The 22,827-nt window shown below is 43.6% G+C and overlaps 1 protein-coding gene across 3 annotated transcripts in view; it reads right to left on the minus strand.

Moving 5' to 3' along the window:
- The window catches only part of cacnb1 (calcium channel, voltage-dependent, beta 1 subunit), a 310,047-nt gene that overhangs the window by 255,394 nt on the left and 31,826 nt on the right, over positions 1-22,827 (minus strand). For all 3 annotated transcript variants that reach the window (XM_048560446.2, XM_059638898.1, XM_059638897.1), the window contains exon 2: positions 21,433-21,519. In XM_048560446.2, the coding sequence (XP_048416403.1) occupies positions 21,433-21,519 (87 nt within the window). The remainder of the gene's footprint in view (positions 1-21,432; positions 21,520-22,827) is intronic.

Below are 22,827 nucleotides of genomic sequence, written 5' to 3' on the forward strand. Positions count from 1 at the left end.
ACTATCTTTAAGAGCTCTATCTATCTCTTTCTTGAAACTATCCAGAGACTTGGCCTCCACTGCCTTCTGGGGCAGAGCATTCCATATATCCACCACTCTCTGGGTGAAGAAGTTTCTCCTCAACTCTGTTCTAAATGGCCTACCCCTTATTTTTAAACTGTGTCCTCTGGTTCTGGACTCACCCATCAATGGAAACATGCTTCCTGCCTCCAGAGTGTCCAATCCTTTAATTATCTTATACGTCAGATCCCCTCTCATTCTCCTAAACTCAAGTGTATACAAGCCCAGTCGCTCCAATCTTTCAACATATGATAGTCCCGCCATTCCGGGAATTGACCTTGTGAACCTACGCTGCACTCCCTCAATAGCCAGAATGTCCTTCCTCAAATTTGGAGACCAAACTGCACACAATACTCCAGGTGCGGTCTCACCGGGGCCCTGTACAGCTGCAGAAGGATCTCTTTGCTCCTATACTCAATTCCTCTTGTTGTGAAGGCCAGCATGGCCATTAGCTTTCTTCACTGCTTGCTGTACCTGCATGCTTGCTTTCATTGGCTGATGTACAAGAACACCCAGATCTCGTTGTACTTCCCCTTTACCTAACTTGACTCCATTTAGATAGTAATCTGCCTTCCTGTTCTTGCCACCAAAGTGGATAACCACACATTTATCCACATTAAACTGCATCTGCCATGCATCCGTCCACTCACCTAGCCTATCCAAGTCACCCTGTATTCTCATAACATCTTCCTGACATTTCACCCTGCCACCCAGATTTGTGTCATCAGCAAATTTGCTAATATTACTTTTAATGCCTTCATCTATATCATTAATGTATATTGTAAATAGCTGCGGTCCCAGCACCGAACCTTGTGGAACCCCACTGGTCACTGCCTGCCATTCCGAAAGGGACCCGTTTATCACTACTATTTGCTTCCTGTCAGCCAGCCAATTTTCAATCCAAGCCAGTATTTTGCCGCCAATACCATGTGCCCTAATTTTGCTCGCTATTCTCTTATGTGGGATTTTATCAAAGGCTTTCTGAAAGTCCACTACACTACATCCACTGGTTCTCCCTTATCCATCTTCATAGATATATCCTCAAAAAATTCCAGAAGATTAGTCAAGCACAATTTCCTCTTCGTAAATCCATACTGACTCTGACCTATCCTGTTACTGCTATCCAAATGATTCGTAATTTCATCTTTTATAATTGACTCCAGCATCTTTCCCACCACTGACGTCAGGCTAACTGTCTATAATTCCCTGTTTTCTCTCTCCTTCCTTTCTTGAAAAGTGGGACAACGTTAGCCACCCTCCAATCCGCAGGAACTGATCCTGAATCTATAGAACATTGGAAAATAATTACCAATGCGTCCACGATTTCTAGAGCCACCTCCTTAAGTACCCTGAGATGCAGACCATCAGGTCCCGGGGACTTATCAGCCTTCAGACCTAACAATCTATCCAACACCATTTCCTGCCTAATATAAATTCCCTTCCATTCATCCATTACCCTAGATCCTTCAGCCACTATAACATCAGGGAGATTGCTTGTGTCTTCCCTGGTGAAGACAGATCCAAAGTACCTATTCAACTCTTCTGTATTATACTTGTAAACAAGAATTATTTGACCAAAGCTTCAACACTTGACTGTAGTGGCCGCCTTCAACCGGACTTTCTGCAGCATGTGGAGCCTCGGTGTAATGTCACTGAAAGGTCATTACCTCTGGCAGTGTAACATTTCACAGTGCTACATTAGTGCCAGATTTCATATTCAATTCTCCGGTATGAGACATAACCTACTGAGACAGAGGATAGGGTGGCACCAAGTCATCCGCACCTAACATAAAATGAGCCACTTACAGGAATGCTCAAAGTCAACTGTTTTTCTATTTCAGATCTAAGACAATAGCTAAGTGTTCTCAATGTGAAAATATAATCCAGAAGAAGTTCGCTGTCAGTCACAAAGTTGTTGGCATGTATTGGTTTCTGTCTTAGTATCTGAACTGCGCAGTGCTGTGCGTTGTGTGTTAGGTACTATTAAAGAATACCTAAAACAGTGTTTCACAAGTGTGTGTCACAAGATGAGATTCTGGGGTCATGATTTCAGATGTAACAATAGCTACCAGGAATCTTGGACAGCTGCAAAGCCCCCTTTAGTTGGTGGGCCTGGCCAAATGGACTAACCAATTGAGGAAAAAAAGAACCAAAAACCAAAAAAGAACTGCAGATACTGTAAATCAGGAACAAAAACAAAGTTGCTGGAAAAGCTCAGTAGGTCTGGCAGCATCTGAGAAAGGAGAAAACAGAGTTAACGTTTCAGGTCTGACCTTTCCTCAGAACTTCCTCAGTGTATGAGAAGAAGAAAAGCTCCTAGTGTACGGGGTGGCATATTGGCATGGACAGAGAGTTGGCTGGTGAACAGAAGCGGATTGTAGGTACAAAAGGGTCTTCTACAGGTTGGTAAGATACGAGGAGTAATGTGCCACAGGGAATGGTGCTGGGCTTCAACTGTTTACAATTTCAAGAAGTGAAGGTATGGCTGCTGGATTCACTGATGACACAATCATAGAGTAGTAAAATAAGTTATGAAGAGGACACAAGGGGCTTAAAAATGATATTGTTACGTTAAGTAGGTGGGTAAACAGTGACAAATGGAGTATCATGTCGGAAAAGTTGAAGTTGTCCATTTTGGTGAGAAAAATGAAAGGAAACATTGTCTAAATGGTCAAAGACCACAGAGTTATGAGATGCAGACGGATCTAGGTGTCTTCATATATGGATTGCAAATGTTAGTATGCAGGTACAGCAAGTATTAAAGAAAGCTATTAGAATATTATAATTTATCATGAGGAGATTTGAATACAAAAGTGGGAAGGTTATGTTTCAGTTATACTGAGCATTAGTGAGCCTGGATGTGCAGTACCGTACTTGGTGTTGGTAGCCTTACTTAAGGAAGGAGGTCATGGAAACTGGAGGTCGTTCAGAGAGTGTTTACTGGACCAAATCCTCGAATGAGTGGGTTAGCTTTTGAGGAAAGAGTGGACAGGCTAGAGTTGTATTCAATGCAGCTTAAAAGAGTAAGAGGTAACCGTATTGAAGGCTTGAATGTCCTATTAGAAGGGTTATTTTACTCCCCAATGATTGGCAACAGTTTCATAGTCATCATTAGATTCTTAATTCAATATTTTCTTTCTCATGTTCATTTCAAATTCCACCACATGTCATTGTGGAATTCGAACCAGGGTCTTTGAATTAGTACTCAAACGATGATACGACTAGGCCATCCCACGGTGCTCAACAACTTGTTTAAGCGTCAAACTTTCAGTCTGAGTTGACACAAAATAAAAGGGATAATGGGAATCACTGCAGGACAATATTCAGGAAGCAATGCCCTTGGCAATTATTCATTTAAATTTTCAAATAACATATAGCCCATATCGGACAAAGCGATCCCTTTTGAGAACAGCAATGGAGAACTCCAACTTTTGTAATTTGTTTTTAAAAGAGCAACATTGTCAGAATGACAACTAAACCCAATAATTTTTAATTTGGTGATGAAATATGTGCGATGAGCAGCTTAACATTCTTCTATGAAATGGAGCGGTTCTGTATTTTAACTAAATATGTCCATTTTACTTGCAAGAGAAGATTATGCTCAAAAGTCATGAAAATTAATTTGCAATCGAGGTAAGCAAAGCTGGCACTATCTTTACAAAATCATCTTGCATTTGCTACAATTTTCAAGAGGAAGTGCTACAGGCATTTACAGTTATAACATTTAAGAGATCTTTGGGCAGGTACATGAAGAGGAAAGGTTTGGAGGGATATAGGGAAAATGCAGACTAATGGGACTAGTTTAGTTTGGGAAAGCTGGTCAGAGTGGATGAGTTGGACCGAAGAGTTTGTTTTTGTGCTGTATGACTCTATATTTTGCATGTGAATTATTTTCACAGAATCCCTACAGTGTGGAAACAGGCCCTTTGACCCAACACATCCACACTGGCCCTCAGAGCACCCCACACAGACCCATTACCCTTTCCCTGTAACCCATCTACTCATCCCTGAACACGACTGGCAATTTAGCGTGGCCAATCCAATTAGTCTGCATTGTGAGGCAGCACTGCTGATCACTGCACTATTGTGCCACCCTATTCTATTCATTTGTAAAAATTTTTCACTGTTCCTTCACTATCACCGGGTTAAAACTGTGGAACTCCCTTCTCTTTCACGCCAAAAGCCAAAGGTTCAAGAGGGCAACTCACCACCACCTTCTCAAAGGCAAAGAGGAATGGATAAGAAAGTTGAAGAACCAGTGATGTTGTCATTGCCCTGAAAGCCTTTTTTTTAAAAAAAATCAGGTACAATGTAAATGAAAAGCATGCACTAAAACCTATCCTTTCATATGCAGTTTGCAAAAACCAACTCAGATCAGAAAGTCCTACACGCTTGTACTGATCAGCCAGGCTGATCATTAAGTATTTGGGGATGGGCATTTAAAAAATGTTCAAATCCAAATGCTGCCACAAACAAAGGACTCTCACCAACTGCTTGTTACTCAGGGTGCCAGGGAGTGAAGCCTTTATGCTGCTATGTGAATGCTATCCACCAGCTCTTGTCAAATATTTACAGGCACCACAGAGCACGGATTTTTCAATCTAATCTTGATTTAATGGCAAAATAGGAGAGGTGAGAAGTTCTCTCAATGCATCTGTTATGAAACAAAATGTGAAGATTTATGACATCCTTGAAGCACTCAGAGTCCATAGCCTTGATATTACTGTTGGTGATATTATTGGATCAGTGAAACATTCTATCATATGCTCTTCTCCTGTCAATTATTTTAATAGAGGTGTTAACCCATTTAGAATTGACCTAGATGTGCCATATAGATGCATGAGGTGTCTGTTAATATCACCAACAGCGATTTCCAGGCACAGATGAGTCAGAAAAGTAAAATAGCACTGAATCATCAGCCCTACACTGAAGCTGATCTCAATGTTAGACACAACACAAACTCTTTCAAAGTGCACAGTGCCTCTGTGCAAATAAGGCTTAGATAGGGAGCACTTCTGGTGCACTGTAATGTCCCTACCTCTGAGCCAGGAGGCATAGGTTCAAGTCACAGTGGCTCAGTGGTTAGCACTGCTGCCTCACAGCACCAAGGACCTGGATGCAATTCCAGCCTCGGGTATCTGTGTGGAGTTTGCATGTTCTCCCATGTCTGCGTGGGTTTCCTCCGGGTGCTCCGGTTTCCTCCCACAGTCCAAAGATGTGCAGGTTAGAGTGGATTGGCCAGGCTAAATTACCCCGTAGTGTGCTGGGATGTGTAGGCCTGGTGCGTTAGCCATGGGACATGAGGGGTCATGGAGGTAGGGGCAAGGATGGGATGCCCTTTGGATGGCTGTACAGATGTTGTGATTGTAACAAGATCAGCCTAGTGAACCTCAGACTATGAGTTCCCTGATTGTGGCTGTCAATCTGGTCCAATCAGGGAGCCCTGGCTGATAGATATAAACAGGATGTCAGGGGTTGTGCTCACTCAGAGTTGGTTCTGAGGGAGCTGGGTCAGTATTAAGGACTTTCCATGTGTAAATAAAGGGTGACTTGGTGATGGGATACCGGTTTCTGCTGGAGTTATGTCAGTAGGCTCAATGGATCAAATAACTTCTATCTGCACTGTAGGGAGTCTATGATTCTAAGTCCTCATCTGCTCCAGAGGTCTGCAATAACATTTCTGAATTGGTGACTTGAAGGTATCTACAACTAAACTGTGATGGCATAGGAAAAGGGTGTTAAAATGAGGTGTGCATTAAAATATTTTCCGTCTTTTGAGAACTTACTTGATTCTAACAACCCAGTTTTGCAATTAAAACGATCCCCACAATTTCCATTTTCTGTACATTCAATATCTGCAGTAGAAGTCAGGGTTGGCTGAAAATTTTATTGAGTATATTGCAGAGGGTCTGATGCCTACAAAAGACATGCAGGGTAGACCAAGCTAAGTTGCCCATAGTGCCCAGGGACGTTTACGTTAGGTGGGTTTGACAAGGGAAATGCAGGCATTGGGGGATAGGTCTGGATAGGAAGGTCTTTGGAGAGGCTGTGTGGACTTGTTGGGCCAAATGGCCTGTTTCCACACTGTAGGATTTCTATGCTCCTATGATGATTCTGTGAAAAGACAGTTGATCGCTTTTACTTCCAAGCTTACACCAACTGTGGGCTTGATTCTATGCCTTACCACTTGGGAAAAGCCAGAACCAGGACCTTCCTGCAGGTGATGATGAAGGGTCCTCTGATGAAGGGTCTAGGCCCGAAACGTCAGCTTTTGTGCTCCTGAGATGCTGCTTGGCCTGCTGTGTTCATCCAGCCCCACATTTTATTACCTTCCTGCAGAAGATGGTTTGTTGAGGGAAGTGGCACATCTAAAACTGTCCTTCGAGGGTCAAAGAGGAGCAGATGTGTCAACTGGAGTCACTGGAAAAACCACAGCCTCCTACCATCTTCTCTTTCTTCAGATCTTCCCTGTCACTTAAGCTCACACGGGTTAGCTGGGTGAGATACCAACACAAAGGCAGATATTCTCAGAGGAGCAGGTGCAACAACTGCAAGGAACATTGCTGTCTGAGATGGAGGAGAGCACTACCTTTCTCTCATCCCATCACTCTATAAATCACACATAAATGTTATTGTTTCACCAAGTTCCCAATATGGCTAACATCATACGCTTTCTTTCTACATTACAATAAAAAATCCAACAACCAAGTTTCTTCAATAAAGACAATTATTGATTTTGTATAAAACAAAGAAAAACCAATTTGTGCAGATGCAGAATTGGTCAATGCACTCAGTTTGTGATCTGAAAATACTAATGTGCACCACACTATATAACCCAAAACACATATTAACACATACATCAGGAAGAAGCAAACAAAGAGAAAACAGATTTTTCTGTGCGGCAATTCACTTTGGAAAGAGATACTTTTGGCCAATGATGATTAGTTCTTGATGGGAAAAATGAATAAGTGTAGAGTGTACAGATGGCAGTCAATCTGACTTTCTGGCATGTGTGGATAGGTGTCACACAGAAACCAGAAACAGGAGTAGGCCATCCAGCCCTTCGAGCCTGCTCTGCTATTCAATATGATCATGGCCAATCATCCAACTCAGGAACCAGTCTCCACTTTCACCCCTACACCATTTGATCTCCTTAGCCCTAGGAACTATATTTAACTCCTTCTTGAAAACATACTCAGCGCAAAAATTCTGAGGAAAGACGGAATCAAAGATTCCTCCAGAAGCTGTTCAAGAGGAAATCTGGTTTCACGTTTGAATTTCAACAAGGACTTTTCCAGAAATGGGAGAGCTCAGCTGGGAACTCCTTCCCTTGGCCACCGACTACTTCTAACAATATACAGAACAGACACTGAAATCCAACAGTCACAAACCCAGGCAGGGGTCTCCAATAAACGAGCAAGGTCATAAAGCATGTGACTACCAAGATACATCCTGTACCAAAAATTGTTCTGCTGTTCTTTCATTGGCCTCTTACTAATAAATCCAGCTACCCACAATCATACAGACAAAGAGTCAGACAGCATGGAAACAGGCCCTTTAATCCAACTCAGCCATGCCAACCAGGTTTCCAAAACTGAGCTAGTTCCATTTGCCAACATTTAGCCCATATCCCTTTAAACCCTTCCTGTTCATACACCTGTCCAAATGTCTTTTGAAATGTACCAATTGTCCTCCCCTCTCAAGTCCACTAAAAAATTAAGTACAAAGTCATGTTAACAACATCCCAAAATACATATTTTTGGGTTGAGCAGGAGAGTTTAGTCGATCTGTTTCATCATCAATGCAAAATCTGATGCGGCAAATTTGGGATCTTTGCAGATTTGCAACTGGTTGCAGTGAGAGCTCTATCAAAGGGTTATACATGAAGATTCAGGGAAAAAGACTCAAAACTAGAATGTTTAGTTGATTTTACATTAAATCAAAGTGTAAGAGAGCACGCATCTGTGGAATGAAATGAATCCAGTTTATCTCCTCTTAAAGATCATGCATAGGGTACAGTGGACTCAAGTCTACTGAGTTTTCTGATACAGAAAATATGGCTATTATTTTCACTTTTCACATAGTGAGGGCTATTCTGTTTTGCTTTTCCAATTTTCATGATGTAGGTACGGAGTCTGACCAGTGAAAGACCTCCTGGAGTGAAGTTTCTCTCTCCTAATGCCCTTGGTATCTTGTAAACAAATCTTTAGAAAGCTCAGTCATTCATTAACTGATCAAGGTTCGTTTCAGACATTTCGTCACCATTCTAGGTAACATCATCAGTGAGCCTCCGACGAAGCACTGGTGTTATGTCCCGCTTTCTATTTATCTGGTTAGGTTTCCTTGGGTTGGTGATGTCATTTCCTGCATTGGTGATGTCATTTCCTGTTCTTTTTCTCAGGGGATGGTAGATTGGCTCCAAATCAATGTGTTTGTTGATGGAGTTCCGCTTGGAATGCCATGCTTCTAGGAATTCTCGCGCATGTCTCTGTTTGGCTTGTCCTAGGATGGATGTGTTGTCCCAATCAAAGTGGTGTCCTTCCTTATCTGTATGTAAGGATACGAGTGATAGTGGGTCATGTCGTTTTGTGGCTAGTTGATGTTCATGTATCCTGGTGGCTAGCTTTCTGCCTGTTTGTCCAATGTAGTGTTTGTCACAGTTCTTGCAAGGTATTTTGTAGATGACGTTTGTTTTATTTGTTGTCTGTATCGGGTCTTTTAAGTTCATTAGCTGCCGTTTTAGTGTGTTGGTGGGTTTGTGGGCTACCCTGATGCCAAGAGGCCCGAGTAGTCTGTCAGTCATTTCGGAAATGTCTTTGATGTAGGGGAGAGTGGTTATGGTTTCTGAGCCCGTTTTGTCTGTTTGTTTGGGTTTATTGCTGAGGAATCGGCAGACTGTGTTCGTAGGGTACCCATTCTTTTTGAATACGCTGTATAGGTGATATTCCTCTGCTCTCCGTAGTCTACAGGAAAACAACACATACGGACCAAATACTGAACTACAGGAGCAACCATCCCAACACCCACAAACAAAGCTGCATTAGAACATTATTCCAACGAGCCACCACACACTGCAGCACAGAGGAACTACGCAGAGCAGAGGAACATCACCTATACAGCGTATTCAAAAAGAATGGGGACCCTATGAACACAGTCCGCAGATTCCTCAGCAATAAACCCAAACAAACAGACAAAACGGGCTCAGAAACCATAACCACTCTCCCCTACATCAAAGACATTTCCGAAATGACTGCCAGACTACTCGGACCTCTCGGCATCAGGGTAGCCCACAAACCCACCAACACACTAAAACAGCAGCTAATGAACTTAAAAGACCCTATACAGACAACAAATAAAACAAACGTCATCTACAAAATACCTTGCAAGAACTGTGACAAACACTACATTGGACAAACTGGCAGAAAGCTAGCCACTAGGATACATGAACATCAACTAGCCACAAAACGACATGACCCACTATCACTCGTATCCTCACATACAGATAAGGAAGGACACCACTTTGATTGGGACAACACATCCATCCTAGGACAAGCCAAACAGAGACACGCACGAGAATTCCTAGAAGCATGGCATTCCAAGCGGAACTCCATCAACAAACACATTGATTTGGAGCCAATCTACCATCCCCTGAGAAAAAGAACAGGAAATGACATCACCAATGCAGGAAATGACATCACCAACCGAAGGAAACCTAACCAGATAAATAGAAAGCGGGACATAACACCAGTGCTTCGTCGGAGGCTCACTGATGATGTTACCTAGAATGGTGACAAAATGTCTGAAAATGAACCTTCCAGCTCAGCGAGCAAACTCACATCCAGAACCTCAACCTGAGCTACAAATCTTCTCAAAACTCGCTATTAACTGATCAACTTTTTCTTATATGCTCATGGGGATGTTGGAGTCGCTGGCTGGGCCAATATTTCATGCCTATTCCAAAATACACCGGAGAAGGCGGTGTGAGCTGCCACTACAGTCCATGTGATTTAGGGACATCCACAATGCTGTTAGGAAGGGAATTCCAGGATTTTGACCCAGTGGTCCTTATTCTTGTTGGTGGTAGAGGTGTAAAGAGGCTCTTCATTAACTGATAACAGATGACAGGCAGTTTACTCCTGTTACTTTTAATTGAACATGTTGGAACTAATACTCTAAATGAATAGAAACTACATTTCTACATTACATTACAAACTACATTACATAATGGGATTTTGTATAAATTTATATTTTATATAAATACATTTTAAACTCTTGTTGGAAGAACAACTTACTTAAAACAGTATCAGACATTGGAAGGGACTACAAGGAGATGGTTAGTCATGTTGAACTTGCCGCTACATGACGCATTGATCAAGATGAACAGAAAAGCTGAAATACTGACAACAGAAGCAGGGTTATACCATTCAGAGCCTGTTCGATGGGTAAAGGAGGAGGGACCATTCACCCACTCCAAGCCTATTAGGTCAAAACAGAGCAGCCAATTCAATCCCTTGGGAAACAGGAAACATTTCCTGCTGATCATTTAGAACATGGTCCTTCTCCCTTTACTGATATAATCTCCATATCTGTGAATGTTATTGTCTCATAATTAAAGGTGTAAACGCTAGTAATGTGCCTCTTGTATATCAATGTAGATATTCTGCTCTAAATAATGTGGAAGGAAGTCATTCAGTCCATTGCCTATGCACCAATCCTCCGAACAGGATCTCACCCTGACCTAGCTCCCCAACCCTACCCTCGTTGTTACCATGACTAATCCACCTAGCCTGCTCATCCCTAGGCACTACAGGCGATTTAGCCTAATTCAACTTAGGCCAATCCACCTAACCCGCAAATTTTTGGGCTGTGGGAGGAGGCACTGGAGCACCCAGAGGAAACCCATGCAGTCATGGGGAAAATGGGCAAACGCCACACGGATAGTCATCCAAGGCTGAAACTCAACCAGGCCCCGATGTCATGAGGCAGCGGTGTGAAACACTGTGCCACCTGAAGTAAAAAAACATTGGTCAACATTCAAGCATCAGATGCAGACTCAACGATTTAGTGAACTCCTTAGTACAGAGGGCTGTTGTGTCTGGGTTGGTAAGTACAGTTAAAGGGTGTGATAGGCAGGTATTTAACCAGCAAGGGAATCAAAACTAACAAAGATAAAGCAGGGATGTAGAGTTGAAGATTGCAGAGATTGAAGATTCAGAGCAGCACTGAACAGTGGAGCAGATTTGATGGGCTGAGTGGCCTTTATTTGGGGGCTGAGTGGCCTATTTTTTTTCCTTTATCCATTCACAGGACAAGGGTGTCACAGATTCAGCAGCATTTATTACCCCAGAGGCCAGTTCAGAGTCAACCACATTGCTGTGGGTCTGGAGTCACATGCCTGCCAGACCATGTAAAGATAGCACCTTCCTTACCAAAGGGCATCAGTGAACCAGATGGACTTTTAACCCCAAAAAATTCACAGTCTTCATTAGATTCATAACTTCAGATATTCATTGAATTTAAATTTCACCATCTGCCATGGTGGGATTTGAACCCAGGTCCCCAGAACATTAAATGGGCCTCTGGATTTACAGTCTAGCAATAATACCACTAGACCATTGCCTCCCCATGTTTAAAGATCCCAAGGATGTCTCCCTTAAGTATTTTTAGCCAGTGAGGGGCCTGCTTATTTCCTGCCATTGTAATGTTGTTCCTGTACTAGAGGAATGGTATTCCATTGGTCCATTGGCTTACACATGTCCTGTCACATTGCCCTATTCTTACATTTGCTACTAAACACAAAATGTGGGATGGTCTTTAATAAATATTGCAATTTACCCAAACAGGTCAATTTCAATTTCTTTTTCTGACAACGTGCCCACAGAAAAAAGGCTGTGAAATTGTCCAATACATAACAACAAGGAGGTCAATTAATGAGAAGCAAGACGCAGATTTGCACAGTGACACCCAAAATGAAACATGGCCTGGCCAAGCTGAGGAAATCTTCAGGTAAGTGCAATCCAATTTACTGAATACTCCATTGGCCAGCTCAAGTAGCAAGCTTCCACAACGGTCATTTTACAAAATCTACATAAAGACTCCCTCTATAAATAATTCATTCTGCTTTTTCCTGCAGAGGGAAGCTTCTGTCTCTAATCACTGCCTGACTCCTGCTGTTTATTGAGTCACTCTTAAGCTTGCTCGGGCCAATTATACTTCCTTTGTCCTGGACACCACCATTGATCCTGCAGCAAAGTGTCTAAAATGCACTGTATCTGTCCAAAATGAAGAGTCTCCAACCTTCCTGTCCTGCTACATTCTACCCACAGGTTGAGTCCAGTCTCAGAAAGGAGGAAAAAAAGAGACAGACACAAAAGAGAGATAGGCCATCTGGCCCCTCAGATGGGTTCCTCTCTTCTATATAATGACAATTGATCTGCACCTCTGCCCTATTTATTTTCATTTGTTCCACAACCCTTAACCTAATGAAGGATATTGGTCTCAAGCCTTGAAACTTTCATTCTCCAATATCTTTTGCAGAATGAAGTTCCAGATGTTTTCTATGTTCCATGTAAAGAACTGCTTCCTGATTTCAGTCTGAAATGGTGGAGTTTGAATTGTGAGATCATACTCCCTCATTCCGAATTCCACCACCAGAGAAAATTGTTTCATTTTGTACCTACTCTCTTAAATCCACATGTGACTATTCTCGTCAAAATCTCATTTTGATCCAATCCCTTGAGTTGCACCAACAACAATCCAGAAAACTAGATTTACATGCAGCTCAGCGTTTGGCCTCTAAAGGTCATAACTCACAACATAAGGTTCTAAAACATCCGGTCACAAATGTAGAACCAGGAAGAGCCAAAATGCCCCTCATTCAATACAGTAAAACTGAGGATCACTGTTCATTAACCTCCCCTACTCCTTCCTTTCCCCATTTGCTGTTACCTCACTCCCAGCCACTGCTCTCTCCAAACTGCACTGCCTTCCTATCTTATCAGATTTTCCCCTTTCCCTCCTGACTCAAATTCCCCTTTCTTCATTGTTCCAACTTTTTTCTGCGCTAAGTTCCCTGCTTGCTGATGGTGATTATTTGAAGATCTGAGGTCCAATACTGGGTCCACTTGGAACATTCCTGTGTGCATGCCTTTGTAACAAAAAACTGACACACCAAATTGTGAGGCATTAATTTTAACTTTTAGGGCTAAGAGCTGTCTTCTTGAGAAACATTCTTCTCCAGAACTGTTTCATCTCAGTCACTTGGGTTATTTTTCAGATAAACTCATTAGAAAACAAATTGCAAACATCTGGAAGCATCTCAGAAACATCTTTTGATTCAATGCTTGACGTAATAGGCTCATGCAAATGGCCCAAATGATTGATGCTCTTGAACGAGTGCAGCCCCAACAACACTCAAGCAACTTGACACCATTGAGGACAAAGCAGCCCACTTAATTTGCACCAAATCCACAGCATCCATTCCTCCACGGACAACACTCAGTAGCAGAACTGTGTACTATCTACAAGACGTGCTGCAGAAATTCACCGTAGACCACACCTTCCAAACCCACAACCATGTCAATCTAGAAGGACAAGGGCAGCAGATACATGGGAACACCACCCTCTGCAAGTTCCCCTCCAAGTCACTCACCATCCTGACTTGGAAATACTTCATCATTCCTTCAGCGTTTGCGGACAAGAAACCTGGAATTCCCTCCCTAATGACCTTTCAGGTTGCACTCAGCAGATGGACTACAGCAGTTTGAAAAGATGGCTTACCACTACCTTTGCAGAGGTAGCTAGGAACAGGCAAGAAATGCTGGCCCAGTCGGCGATGCCCATATTCCATTTATTTCTTCTTTATTCAGTCACGGGATGAGGGCGTCGCTGGCCAGGCAGCATTCATTGCCCGTCCCTAATTGCCCAGAGAGCAGTTAAGAGTCAACCACATTGTTGTGGGTCTGGGGCCACATGTAGGTCAGACCAGGTAAGGATGGCATTCCCTAAAGGGCATGAGTGAACATGGGTTTGTCCTACAATTCACAATGGATTTGTGGTTAAGATTAGATCCTTAATTCCAGGTATTTTATTGAATTCAAATTCCATCATCTGCTGTGGCAGGATTTAAACCTGAGTCCCTAGAATGTTATCTGGGTTAATAAAGTGTGAAGCTGGATGAACACAGCAGGCCAAGCAGCATCTCAGGAGCACAAAAGCTGACGTTTCGGGCCTAGACCCTTCATCAGAGAGGGGGATGAGGTGAGGGTTCTGGAATAAATAGGGAGAGAGGGGGAGGCGGACCGAAGATGGAGAGAAAAGAAGATAGGTGGAGAGGAGAGTATAGGTGGGGAGGGGATAGCTCAGTCCAGGGAAGACAGACAGGTCAAGGAGGTGGGATGAGGTTAGTAGGTAGGAGATGGAGGTGCGGCTTGGGGTGGGAGGAAGGGATGGGTGAGAGGAAGAACAGGTTAGGGAGGCAGAGACAGGTTGGACTGGTTTTGGGATGCAGTGGGTGGAGGGGAAGAGCTGGGCTGGTTGTATGATGCAGTCGGGGGAGGGAATGAACTGGGCTGGTTTTGGGATGCGGTGGGGGAAGGGGAGATTTTGAAGCTGGTGAAGTCCACATTGATACCATTGGGCTGCAGGGTTCCCAAGCGGAATATGAGTTGCTGTTCCTGCAACCTTCGGGTGGCATCATTGTGGCACTGCAGGAGGCCCATGATGGACATGTCATCTAAAGAATGGGAAGGGGAGTGGAAATGGTTTGCGACTGGGGGGTGCAGTTGTTTATCGCGAACCGAGCGGAGGTGTTCTGCAAAGTGGTCCCCAAGCCTCCGCTTGGTTTCCCCAACTGGGGGAAGCCACACCGGGTACAATAGATGCATATACCACATTGGCAGATGTGCAGGTGAACCTCTGCTTAATATGGAAAGTCATCTTGGGGCCTGGGATAGGGGTGAGGGAGGAGGTGTGGGGCATCCGTTGTACCCAGTGTGGCTTCCCCCACATTGGGGAAACCAAGCGGAGGCTTGGGGACCGCTTTGCAGAACACCTCCGCTCGGTTCGCAATAAACAATTGCACCTCCCAGTCGCAAACCATTTCCACTCCCCCTTCCATTCTTTAGATGACATGTCCATCATGGGTCTCCTGCAGTGCCACAATGATGCCACCTGAAGGTTGCAGGAACAGCAACTCATATTCCGCCTGGGAACCCTGCAGCCCAATGCTATCAATGTGGACTTTACCAGCTTCAAAATCTCCCCTTCCCCCACCGCATCCCAAAACCAGCCCAGTTCGTCTCCTCCCCCCACTGCACCACACAACCAGCCCAGCTCTTACCCTCCACCCACTGCATCCCAAAACCAGTCCAGCCTGTCTCTGCCTCCCTAACCTGTTCTTCCTCTCACCCATCCCTTCCTCCCACCCCAAGCCGCACCTCCATCTCCTACCTACTAACCTCATCCCACCTCCTTGACCGGTCTGTCTTCCCTGGACTGAGCTATCCCCTCCCCACCTCCCCACCTATACGCTCCTCTCCACCTATCTTCTTTTCTCTCCATCTTCGGTCCGCCTCCCCCTCTCTCCCTATTTATTCCAGAACCCTCTCCCCATTCCCCTCTCTGATGAAGGGTCTAGGCCCAAAACGTCAGCTTTTGTGCTCCTGAGATGCTGCTGGGCCTGCTGTGTTCATCCAGCCTCACATTTTATTATCTTGGAATTCTCCAGTATCTGCAGTTCCCATTATCAATGTTATCTGGGTGTCTGGATTAACAGTCCTGCCATAATGCCACTAGGCAATTGGCCCCTGTGAGTGCATTAAAAATAGTCAAAGTTCTTGTGCAAAGACTGATGACATTTGCCTTTTTTTAATGAAATTTGAGATGATAAAGGATAGAGTCTACGGTGTTTATACAGTCTATACACTCCATTTTGTAGCGTTTCTTCCCTTGTTGCTACAACGCGGGATGGTATTTATTGGAAGCGAGAGGGTGGGTGGGCGCTGGACAACCAGCCATAAAGGGGTTGCTGCATTAAGTGCCAATGAGACACCTCACTGGGCAGCAACTGTGATCAAGGGAGCCTAGGGATTGGGGGCCAGAGGCTGGCACCTCTGCATTGATTGGTTGCACCAGCGAGGCAGGTACTGCACCAAATGGTAGCCAAGGATTGCCATGGGACCAAGGCCAAGTGGTGGGGTGGGGTGCTGTTTGGCAGCAGGAGCAGGTGCCCGTTTACCCAAGCCTCGTCTCTAGATGAGGCACTGAGTGCCACTGAGTGACAAACAGCCCCTTTCAGGCTTCCCGCATGTCAAAACACCAGCAGTGCTGGGATGAAGAGCGTAAATGGACTTCTCAAAGGGCCTGTATTAACCCTGGGTTGGGGAAGGATGACTCAAAGTGTTCCTGCCATGGGTTTAACTGGAATGGAGGCATGCTGTACCCTCCCACCTCATTAAATGCCAATCCACCATCAAACAAGCAATAAATTTCCTCTGTACAGCAGAGAACTTCCAATGCTGAATCTGAAGCAGATGAGTTGAAATGCTTGAGGTTTTCAAGATAGATTGCAACATGGGCTATTGAGCACCAAATAAATGTAGCTTAACAGAATCCCTACAGTGCAGACAGAAGTCATTTGGCCCATCAAGTCTGCACTAACCATCCCACCCATACCCAGCCCAGCAACTCTTCTTGTGGCTAATCCAGCTAACTTGCACATCCCTGAGCACTATGGAATAATTTAACACGGCCAATCCGCCCCAACCTGCACATCTTTGTCCAATGGGAGGAAACCCACACAGACAGTCACCCGAGGCTGGAATCGAAGCTGAGTTGCTAGCACTGGGAGGCAGATCTGCTGACCATTGAGCCACTGTGCCTTAGTTGAGACAAATTACCTCAATGCATTTAATGAGAAGCTAGTTAAAGACATGCGGAAGGAACAGAGAGATCTGCTGATGGTGTGAGATGAAGAGAGATGGGAGGAAGCAGCATAAACACTAGGACAGAGTGGATAGGTCAAAGGGATCAGTGTCTGTGCTGTAGACTCCATGTTATCAAAGTGGCCAGATTTTCCCGATAAACAGAGGTAACAGCAACAACATCTGGAGAGTTTTGTAAGTGTGAGCTCATTCCCTCGGAAATACAACTGACAGCCATTTCCCACCATGAATACAAATCCTAAGCGCTTCAGTTAAAGGGTTATTAATGCACATCAGCTGGAGATGACAGCTGCAGTATGCTCGAAACAGCAAAGAACCTCATTGTGATCCTTCAAAAGCGTACACCGACGACTCCAAACCTGAAAATATATTTTTCCAAATTGAATTGGAATGTTGACAGCATCATGCATTCAGACAAGGAATCTGATCACTCTGTGTACACAGATGCTGTTTTTGATGAACCTCTGACCTCGTCATCTACTAATCCATCAAGAAGCCCATTAAAATATCCTTCAGCCCATCTCTGAAATGCACTGCTCATCTCACTGTGATTGTACCATATCAGTCCTGGGCGTTATTGTAATCTCATGCTGCAGCCTGCTTTTTTACTGTTTAATTACTTATAATAGCACGTCAGGGGATGGTAAGGTTTATATAAAAAAATACTCAGATCTCATAATCCATTTCCTTCTCAGTGATTCCCTATTGCGCAAACTTTAATTAATTCCTTTTGAATGTTGTATTCTTCTTGCCATATTACTCAGCTGCACGACTGGCTTAATCTCTGTCGGGGTTTAACTCAGATAATTAAGCTAGCGTAGCACACAACAGTCACCATGCACTTTGCTCAACGGCCACTCATTTAGAAATAGTGAGAGAAAAGAAAGACCTGCACTTACGTAGCACCTTTCACAATCTCAGGGCATCCCAAGTTGCTTTCAGAGCTACTGAAGTGTGGTCATGTAGGCAACATGGCAGCCAATTTCAACACAGCAAGATCCCACAACCAGAAAACAATGACGAGATGCTCTGCTTTTAGAGATGTTGATTAAGCGATAAATTTTGGCCAGGGGAAAATCTGGAATTAAAACTCTAACGTGATCATGGAACCGTTATCACTAATTGTAGAAACCCATCTAGGTCACTAATGCTTTTTAGGGAGTGAAATCTTACTGTACTTACCCCCGGTCTGGCCTACATTTGACTCCAGTCCCACAGTAATATCTCTGAGAATGGCCAAGCAAGCTGTTCAGTGCATCATCTGCTAGAAAGGGAATAAGGCTACCTAAGGCATATGGGACTGCAGCAGTTCGAGAAAGCAGCTCACAAGGGCAACTTGGGATGGGCAACAAATGCTTGCCCAGCTAGTGATGTTCAATCCCAACAAAATGAAGAAAGTGAATCAAAAAGAAACTAAGCAGTTCTGGCAGCTTCCGTGGAGAGCAAAACGGAATTGGGAATTCAAGCCTGGTACAACACTTACAGTTCCAAAGAAATGTCACCTTGGATTCTGTTAACACCTTCACACTGTTTCTCTCTCCACGGAATCAGCCAGAACCACTGAGCTTCTCTGGCATTTTTTGTAAATACGTTCCAATTGGCCTCAAATGTTCTGAACAACAAGAGAAGTCATGTAACACGAGGTTTATTTGAAATCCCACAAATTTTCAGAGCACAGCCCCTCCATCAGGTACATTGAGAGAGAAGACCACATAGACCCAGAGATTAAAGGTAGAGAGATCAAGGGCAGAGAGATCAAAAGATCATACAAAGGGTGTGAGTGAAGTGTCAGATGATAAATCTCTGCGGGGTGACCGAATCTGTTAAGACGCTGAGTAAAGTGTCAACAGCTGAATAATGAGCAAAGGGATGACCTGTAATCTGATTAAGTGAAGCAGAGAGATAATTAGCAAAAATTAAAAATAAGGTGGTGCTAGAGACAAATGAAATGACTGGAATCGCACGCTGAATTTAAAACTGTACAAACTAATTAAGGTAGAGAGGTCAAAACAATTTATCCAAGTGATGCTGTCAAATCAGGTCAGTGAGGAAGGTTTTACAGATACAGAACAGCATGGTGGGGTCACATGTAGCAAGACATGAACCCTAGATTATTGTAAAGGCCAGCTTCCTGGATATGGAATTTGGCTGCCAGTTCCTGCTCAGCAATTTAGCGTTGTGGTGTATCTCGAAGTCTGCCATGGAGAACACTCACCCAAAGATCACAGGCTGAATGACCGTCACCACTAAAGCGTGGAGCTGGATGAACACAGCAGACCAAGCAGCTTTTGTGCTCCTGAGATGCTGCTTGCCCTGCTGTGTTCATCCAGCTCCACGCCTTGTTATCCTGGATTCTCTAGCATCTGCAGTTCCCATTATCTCTGGTCACCACTAAAGTGTTCCCTGACTGGGAGGGAACATTCCTGTCTGGCAACTGTTGTGCGGTATCCATTCATCCATCATTGTAGTATCTGTACGGTCTAATCAATATCCCATGCCTTGGGGCATCCTTGCTTGCAGCGTATGAGATAGACAACGTTGGCTGAGTAACATGAGTACCTGCCGTGTATGTGGTGGGTGTGTTCCCACTTGTGCTGGAGCATCCAGTACTCCGCTGGAGTGGGGAAACTACATTATGTTCTTCGCAGCTTTCATTATGTCATTGATCGCCATGATCATCTTACTTTTCACCTTCGAACAACCACCAAACCTTAAAGAGACCATCATTCATGGTGAACTACCCAGCCTTTGGGTCAACATCGGCCACAACAGCTCATAACCCTGCCATGGCAACCTCTGCAATGCACGTCAGATCATCAACATGGACATTGCAGTCACACGTGGGAACACCACCCACTACACGCACTGCAGGTACTTATGTGCCTCGGCCAACGTTGTCGATCTCATACACTGAATCGCCGAGCAGAAACTGGCTAAACTTTGGTCTCTCTACCTTAATTAGTTTGTACAGTTTTAAATTCGGCGTGCCATTCCAGTCATTTCGTTTGTCTCCAGCACCACTTTATTTTTAATTTTTGCTAATTATCTCTCTGCCTCACTTAATCAGATTATTCCTTGGCTTGTTATTCAGCTGTTGACACTTTACTCAGCGTCTTATCAGTCTCGGTCACCCGCAGAGATTTATCATCTGACAGTTCACTCACACCCTTTGTATGATCTTTTGATCTCTCTGCCCTTGACCTCTATACCTTTAAATTCTGAGTCTGTGTGTTCTTCTCGCTCAATGTACCTGATGAAGGGGCTACGCTCTGAAAGCTTGTGGGATTTCAAATAAACCTTTTGGATTTTTTTTAAAAAGCCCAAAAGAACTGTGGGCGCAGTAAATCAGGATCAAAAACAGAAGTTGCTGGAAAAGCTCAGCAGGTCTGGCAGTATCTGTTTAGAAAAAATCGGAGTTATTGTTTCAGGTCCAGTGACCCTTCAGTAGCTAAGGTTTTTTGAGTGGGGATGCAGGCTCAGGTAATCATAGTGCACATTTCTCAACATATTTTTAAATATTTTAATTTTGTATTTAAAATTTGGCAGACCAAGAAACTAGAATCCAATTTGCTTTTTCACTTTATTTTCCCACTGAAGTTCTTTTTGGGCAATGAGCTATATTGGCCTTTCCTAAATGTTTATACCTACATTTGAAGCCTCTGTAATAAAGACGAGCATTCATTTTTCTAATTACCTTGTTGTCTTTGTGTGCTAATTTTTTATGATTTTTGTACAACGACAATCAGGTGTTCCTCTGATATCAACATCAATGGTCTCTTATTATTTAAGGAAATATTGTGCATTTCTGTCTCCTCTTCCCAAAGTAGATAACATCAGACCTCTGCACATTACATTCCATCTTCCACATTTTTGGCCTACTCATGTAACCTGCCTATAACTTTCTGCACTCCCCTCGCAGCATATATTCCCACTTTGCATCCCCAATAAACATAGATACATTGATACTCAATCCCCTCATGTGAAACATTGATACAGATTATAAATGTTATAGCCATCAATGGTTTAACTTTGACAGCTCTGTAACAGGGTGTTTTTTGAAATGCGGATCTCAAGCTGAGGCTCATAGTATGAGATTCATCAAGTTTAAATGAAGTCAAGAGATTGGGGTGGGGTAGAAATTGACTAAATTTACGCACAGGGTTTTGTCAAAAACCTCCAAACAACATAAGGAAGAGAGCAGTGAGGAAACAGCCAATGATGTAGAGCCTATAACTGGATTTGTGCGTGATGTGACATCCTGGAAGATAATCAGTAAGAATCTAATTTCAACACCACGAATGGCAGGAAGAAAGAGATACTGTAAAGGATGGGATTTTGGTATCTCCGTGAAAAGAGATCAGCGCTGACCACAGTGTTATTGCTTAAACCCAAAACAGTCCATGGATAACTCTCTTCATCATGCACTCACCTGTCTGACAAAGCTGTTGGATGTTGTATCTGAGGATGTGCTACCATCGGAGCGTTTGAAACGACTTTTCCTTTTGGCATACTTTCCCTTTTGAACAAAAAGAAAGAAAAATCAGTTAAGCGATCTGTGACAAACCAATGTCTCTTTCTTTAAGAGCAGATCTCTAAACTGGAAGCTTTCTCAATGGGTTAAGTTAGTACACATGCAGCGCAGCATCTGAGTAATTCAAGATCACAAGGTCCTGAGTTTGATCTTTTGTCTGCTCCTGTGTTAGTGGAGATATTACAGGACTTGGGGTTGGAGAAGACCTTACAAAGATTCTACATTGTTAATATGATCATAACTTGTCTCAAAAGAAAAAGGACAGGAAGTTGGAGTTAAGAATTCGTTAGTGGGGTATGGGGCAATGCTGGCAAGGTCAGCATTTATTGCCCAAATTTTAATTAACAGTCAAGCATATTGCTGTGGGTTTGAAGCCACATGTAGGCCAGGTCAGGTAAGAATGATAGACACCCTTCCCTAGAGGCCATTAGTGAACCAGACAGATTTTTACAACAATTGATAGTGGTTACAGTGGTCATCATAAGGCAAAATACTTGTTGCAAACTTTTCTGAATTCAAATTTCACCATCTGTCAAGGTGGGGTTCAAACTCATGTCCCCAGGACATTGGTCTAGGGTTCCAACTTGCTGTCGCAGTCTCATTACACTGCGTACCCCTAACTGTCTGATTCCTCCAAATCTACCAAATTGATTTGGGTGCTTCAGTTAGCCTGACTGCCTCTGGATGAAGGCTAGGAAAAATTGTAGCCAGTTTCACTTCCTAGTCCGATTCAGAATTCCTCAGTCAGAAAGCGTTTCAGTGAGGACATCGGGTCAAAACTGAGCTAGACCATGAAAGGCCATCCCTGTGCCATGGCCAATCTCACCATCAGCAAAAATTGGAAAAAAGGGGCTGACATTTATATAACGCTTTATATGACCTCAGGATGTTCCAAACCACATCATAGCCATTCTTCTTTGGAATCACTTTCAGAATGTCGAAAAGATAGTGATTGGTACATGGACAGAGCCCCAAAACAGCAACAAGATCATGACCAGTTTATGTCATCGGCCGATGAACAAATGCTGGTCCAGACACTGGGAGAAAACCCCTACTCTTCTCTGAAACAGCACTGGTATCCCCAAAAGATTAGATGGATCCTCAGATTAACATCACGCCTGGAAGTTAATGCCTCTGGGAGTAGAGCATTTATTTAGGAAGGGACTGAACTGCCAACCTAGTTAGCACACTGATAGCTTGGGAGTGGGATTCGATACACAATTTTCTGATTCAGAGGTGACAGTGCTACCTACTGAGCTTAGCACATCCAAAATTATCTCCCAGCATCACTAC

This window comes from Stegostoma tigrinum, chromosome 31 (assembly GCF_030684315.1).
Source record: "Stegostoma tigrinum isolate sSteTig4 chromosome 31, sSteTig4.hap1, whole genome shotgun sequence".
Lineage (NCBI taxonomy): Eukaryota > Metazoa > Chordata > Chondrichthyes > Orectolobiformes > Stegostomatidae > Stegostoma > Stegostoma tigrinum.